This window comes from Vigna unguiculata, chromosome 6, assembly GCF_037176805.1.
Source record: "Vigna unguiculata cultivar grain cowpea cultivar isolate G323 ecotype 2 chromosome 6, ASM3717680v1, whole genome shotgun sequence".
Classification (NCBI taxonomy): Eukaryota; Viridiplantae; Streptophyta; class Magnoliopsida; order Fabales; family Fabaceae; genus Vigna; species Vigna unguiculata.
The window spans coordinates 48,463,918-48,470,177 of record NC_140797.1 but is presented as its reverse complement, the minus strand read 5'-3'; the positions used below and the strand labels follow the sequence as shown (position 1 = coordinate 48,470,177).

The 6,260-nt window shown below is 33.4% G+C and overlaps 1 protein-coding gene across 1 annotated transcript; it reads left to right on the top strand.

Moving 5' to 3' along the window:
- The first annotated feature begins 286 nt into the window (after positions 1–286).
- On the top strand, positions 287–2,854 carry LOC114189040 (pyruvate decarboxylase 1-like). Its single transcript, XM_028077738.2, has 5 exons — positions 287–854; positions 976–1,790; positions 1,868–1,985; positions 2,063–2,251; positions 2,361–2,854. The coding sequence occupies exons 1-5, from the start codon at positions 366–368 to the stop codon at positions 2,529–2,531; spliced, it is 1,782 nt and encodes a 593-aa protein (XP_027933539.2). The 5' UTR covers positions 287–365; the 3' UTR covers positions 2,532–2,854.
- The last annotated feature ends 3,406 nt before the right edge of the window (positions 2,855–6,260 follow it).

The following is a 6,260-nucleotide window of genomic DNA, read 5'->3' as shown; positions in this document are numbered from 1 at the left end:
GGTTTTGAAATATTGAAAATGAGAAAAAAAAAATGAAAAATCACTTAAAAAATGACACAAATTGTCAAAATTTAGTAGTCAAAAATTCATTTTCCTAATAAAAGTTCATTTTTTATAATTATTTTACCCCATGTCACTATCAAACTAATGTCTTTTTTTTTTTTCCTTTTTTTCATATAATTTTTTTTTTCCTTAAATGAACCGTGAACAAGAGAGGTCGTGGATGATCTATATATATAGATAGATTTTGAGTGTTTGAATGTATCTCTGTAGTTGCTAGCTGTAGCAGGCAAGGTGAACCACATATATTCTTAACAAAACATTCACACTTTGAATTGTTTTTGTTGCTTCTTTGGTTCCCTTCCATGGAGGCCAGTGGCAACATGATAAACGTGAACAACAACAACACATGCAATAACAAGGTTGTCTGTTTTCCGACGGAGGGAGGCAACAAACGCAGCATCGGGCACCACATTGCACGGCGTCTGGTTGAGATTGGTGTGAAGGATGTTTTCAGTGTTCCTGGAGACTTCAACCTTGGGCTTCTGGATTATTTGGTAGCTGAAGCTGACCTTAACCTGATAGGGTGCTGCAACGAGCTCAACGCTGGGTATGGTGCTGATGGGTACGCCAGATGCAAAGGTGTGGGTGCATGTGTGGTTACCTTCAATGTGGGTGGCCTCAGCATTCTCAACGCCATTGCCGGTGCTTACAGCGAGGATCTTCCGGTTATATGCATTGTTGGAGCTCCCAATTCCAACGACTATGGCAGCCAAAGGATTATTCACCACTCCATTGGCTTGTCAGATTTCAGTGAAGAGCTACGTTGCTTTCAGCCTGTCACTTGTCACCAGGTACACTCCCTGTAGAAGATGGTAGTAAAAATAGAAAAACAAAGGTTAATTTTTGTAGGTTTAAGAAGAAGAAAAAACATGCATGTAATGGATTGATTATTATGCGTTATTGTAATTTCAGGCTGTAGTAAACAACTTGGAGGATGCACATGAACTCATTGACACTGCCATTGCAACAGCTTTGAGGGAAAGCAAGCCTGTGTATATCAGCATAGCCAGTAACTTGGTTAGCATCCCTCACCATTCCTTCACTGATGACCCTGTCCCCTTTTATCTGACTCCAAAATTGACCGATGAAAGCTGTTTGGAAATTGCGGTGGAAGCCACATCACAGTTCTTGAACAAGGCAGTGAAACCAGTGATGGTGGGAGGGCCAAAGTTGCGGATAGCAAAGGCCAGTGATGCTTTCATGAGAATGGTAGATGCTTCGGGTTATCCCTTCGCAGTGTTGCCTTCAGCAAAAGGGATGGTGGAAGAACATCATCCCAACTTCATTGGCACTTACTGGGGACAGATTAGCACTCCCTTTTGTGCAGAAATTCTGCATTCTGCAGATGCCTACCTTTTTGCTGGTCCAGTATTCAATGATGTTATCACTTTAGGGTTCTCAATACCCGTTCAAAAGGAGAAAGCAATTGTAGTGTTGCCTAATCGGGTAATGATCCCAAATGGACCTACCATCGGGTGTGTTTCAATGAAGAGCTTCTTCGAAGCACTTGCAACACGCCTTAAACGCAACACAACTGCTTTTGACAACTACAAAAGAATACACGTCCGAAATGGCCTTCCCAGTAACCCTAACCCAAAGGATAAGTTAAGGGTCAATGTTTTGTTCATGCACATACAGAACATGTTGTCTCGTGACACTGCTGTGATTGCTGAAACAGGAGACACTTGGTTCACATGTCAGAAGCTGAAACTACCACAAGGTTGTGGGTGAGTAAGTTTTGTGTATATATATTGAATGAAGAATTGAAGAAAGAGAGTATCATTAACATATATTAGGTTTACAGGTACGAGTGTCAGATGCAGTACGGATCAATAGGTTGGTCAGTTGGTGCAAGTCTTGGTTATGCGCAGGCTGCTCCACACAAGAGAGTCATTGCTTGTGTTGGTGATGGTAGCTTCCAGGTATATTGTAGAATGAAGAGGTTTTGAGACTGATTTATATCTATAAGCGATTAATTAGGTTTGAAACTTTGTTGCAGATGACAGTGCAGGAAGTGTCAACAATGTTACGGTGTGGACAAAATTGCATAATCTTTCTGATCAACAATGGCGGATACTGTACAGAGACAGAAATCCATGATGGACCTTACAATGTCATAAAAAACTGGGACTATGCTGGACTGGTGGAGAAAATAGACAATGGTGAAGGCAAGTGCTGGACTACCAAGGTGAGTGTGAGATATTCTTAAAAAAGAAAAAAACACTTGGAATTTGGAAACTCGTATAAAACATCCTCAACAGAAAAACACTTACTAATTTTTAATGTTGTATTTGAAGGTGCACTGTGAGGAGGAGCTAACAGAAGCAATAAAGACAGCAATGGAGAGAAAAAAGAGTTGCCTATGCTTCATTGAAGTGATAGTTGAGAGCGATGATACAAGCAAGGAATTGATTGTGTTGGGAACCAGGCTTTCGGCTTTTAATGGTCGACCACCTAAGGATAATTAACTGTTGTTTAAAATTTATTTATCATCATCCAAATATAATATTTTATCATTATTACAAATTGTTATTAGTCCATTGTTTAAAAAAAAAAAAATTGATTATCAACGAATACTTTTCTACTAAGAACGTAGTCTATATAGGGCTAGGTTCATGTTTACATCTATGAGTTGTATTAAATAAATAGAAAAGAGGATTGTTTGATTATCGGTGATTTTGCTGTTTGTATGTTTATTGGTTTGTAATTGGTATTAAGTACTATGTTAAGTACAAATAAATTGTATTTGAGTGGTTTCTTCTATGTGTAATACAGTAGATTTTATTTTTAATTCTACATATTCAATTTCAAGTTCTGGTGTGTATTTTTCGAAGGTTTTGCTTGTAAAGGCGGAATATCCTTGTACTCTTATTTAGTAATTAGTTGACTAAAAATAAAGTTTAAAAAAGAGAAATTTTCGAGTCACGTTTTTTTTTTTTTGTAAAAATAAAGACCTGAATACATATTTTAAAAACTTTATTATCTGTGCATTTTATTTTCAAAATTTTTATATTTGCATATTATCATTAAAGTGTTTTTTTTTCTTCAAATTTTACAGATTATAACAGTCACTTTAACACATCTTATAGTAAGAAACCATCGTTATTTAAAAGCATTAATAATAAAATAACACTTTTTACGGGACACTCACAAAGAGTACCCTCCAGACCTCAACCCTACAACGGTAACTGAGATCCACCAATATGCCCGAACCCGATATTTCTATTTCCTTCACCAGACCATGAGGTTCAAGCCAGTCAAACCCTTCATGTTCAACCCTGACACCCAGGGGATCTATGAAATATTCTGTGAGTTCAGAGCATACTCAGCTTAATGAAGGTATATATCTTATTTGCTTGGTGATTTAGCAGGAGGTACTGGTTAGAGGGTTGTACTAGTGAAACACTAGTCCATCTTCTTCAGCTCTTCGGTAGAGCCTACAGATACCCTCGTGTTCATTCCTCATAGATTCTTATAAGGAAAATAGTAGAAAGTTCTCCACAAACACTCCCAGGAAAGTGAGGTGAGTCATAAAGACATCCCTAAGTAAAAAGAAAACAAAAATATAGAATATATGACAAAAAAAAACCTTATGCAATAAATATTTTTTTCAAAATGGTAACATCTAATAATAAAATATGTGATTCAAAATAAGATAAATGATAAATTATTACATAATATTAAATTGTCTAGTTTAATCTGAGACAATTGTTAAGGATCTGACACCAATGAACGTAACTTTATATGACATAAAAAACTCAATTGTAACTAATAAAACGTATATTTTATTAAATTAAGGGAAATACTTTTTTATTTTTTTCATATTTTAAACCAACGTATGATCAGTTATCTTTATCATTCAAGATGGGATGAAGTACCATATAAATTCTATTTACAAATTCAAAAAATATAATTATGTGAAAGTTTTAATTCCTAAAGCTTAGCGTCAGTGACATTAAATTTGAAGCATCCCTTCATGTCTGAAATCTTCAAATGTTGTTGAGTTGATAAATATTAGGATCGAGTGGGTATAGTTATTAGTCAGGATGTAACTCTTTTTTACTTAAGAGTGTAATAGTTCAAAGATTAAATTATGATCTGACCCACTTGACCTTCGTTACAGAATAATTGATGTCACATGTTGTTAATAAATGAAATTGTTCTGAGTTATAGGCCAAAATAATCTCATTCTCATATGTGTTTAAATCTATAACAACGATAAAGAGAATTCTTTCTTTTGTGTCCACATTTCATAATACCAAATTTATCCTTTATAATATAATTATTTATTATTTTTTAAAATTAATGGTTATTTTTACTTATTTTCTATAAAATTGTTTATCTTTTTTTTAATTCATCAACAATTAACTTTTCTATTCATTTCACTCTATTTTTAACATTTCACTTTATTTTTAATAAATATAAATTTATTTTATATATTAACTTAATAACATTACATTATTATCACATACTAAGATACTATCATTCATATTTAAAAAATACTTATACACATACGCGATAGCGTGTACGCTAGTGTATATATAATGTAAATCTATCACGAAATTCTATTAAATACGTCTATTCTTTTGCATAAAGCGAATAATATGATTTTGATAAACTCTAAAATATATATTAATTTTTTATTCAATTATTTTATGCTATATCATTTGTCATATCCAGAAAAGAGTATGATCGTTTCTGAATTTGAATTCTCAAGAGGCACGACACGAATAAATCAAAGAAGAACGCAAAATAAGACAGAGATTGAGTACGCCACAATCTAGCAGATTGATAAGTCAAGTGAAGGTTTGCCACAAAGATGTTAATATTTGATAAGAACCGGAGGTCTAAACCAAGAACAAAGAGAATTCTCTCTTTAATGAATTCAAATTTAATATATGACTAAAAAGTCCCTACATTGTTTTTGACACTTCTATATATAAACACATAAGTTTAAGAAAACCTGAGAACCCTACACGATGGTCCAAGCCCAAAACATCAAAACATAAACTAATTTATAAAAGAAAGTCCAAAGCCCAAAAACATACAACATAACTAATTTATAAGAGGAAACCCAAAGTCTAAAAACATAAACTAATTTTCTTAAAAACTATCTTCAAATGTGCTTCAAGCCATGATTTTCATATTCTTTGAATTTCAGATTACCTGTAGCATTAGGAGCCTTGAATAGTTTTGATCTTTCAATCTCTTACTCCTTGCCTTTGTCATAGGTCTTTTAAATGGTAAAAGTTCATCTTCAAGTTCTTCTTGTATAGAATTTAGGGATAATCTTCTATCATTCCCTCATTCTTGAAGAGAATTTGTCTTCAAATTTATTTCACTTGAAGATTCTATATCAATATGTGAATATATTTATATTAAAACTTAATCCACTTCGGCTTTAATGATTTTAATACATTACTTAATATTAAAACATGCAAGATTTCTTATTATCAATATAACCGTGATTTTAATCATACTTAAATCAATAAATCACGAATAATTTTTAAAAGCATTGATACCATCTTCTATGGTTGAAGAAGGAGGAAGCTTGTGCACATATAAATGGCAGCATTCACAAACATCGCAATTCAGTATTGTAAATCCAAACAACGAAGTGGGGAATCAAAGAATAAATCTAAACGAAGTGTTGATTTCAAAAGAGATTTGAACGAGATTGGGCTCAAGACCAAACAATAATGAGTGAACCCAAACAATGCATGCACTGGTGATTCAATAAATGCCGCAATATGGTACTACTAATTCATAAATACTCCGATTACGAACATCACCGGAGAAGCATATAATAAATAAAAATTTTAATCAATAAAAAAAATATTTTTTTAATATTAAGGAAAAGTACTAAATTTATCTTTGGTCAAATTATACTTAAATACCATTTTACTTCACTAACTAAAGAAAATAGAATTCTTTTGAGTTTGTGTTATTATGACAAAGTAATGTGTGGATGAAAGAGTTGGAAGCAACGCGGCAGAAGTTGCACCATGCAATGCTCAAAGACTCTCTCTTTCTCTTTCAACCATTTTCACCCTTTTATAACTCACAACACCAACCAAAAACAAGTTATCACGAATCTACAGTGCCTATGATTCAGCTTGTGCATATAATGGCAAAGCATATCTAATTGAGTGGGGAAGTTTTCAATATGGGTTGGCCCAACAAAATCAGATGTGACT

What these genes read in the sequence shown, in the direction of transcription:
- LOC114189040 (XM_028077738.2), top strand. Translation starts at nt 366, where the DNA reads ATGGAGGCCAGTGGCAACATGATAAACGTGAACAACAACAACACATGC. An exon ending in AGCCTGTCACTTGTCACCAG is followed by an intron (nt 855 to 975) that starts GTACACTCCCTG and finishes TTGTAATTTCAG; the next exon opens with GCTGTAGTAAACAACTTGGA. An exon ending in AAACTACCACAAGGTTGTGG is followed by an intron (nt 1,791 to 1,867) that starts GTGAGTAAGTTT and finishes TTAGGTTTACAG; the next exon opens with GTACGAGTGTCAGATGCAGT.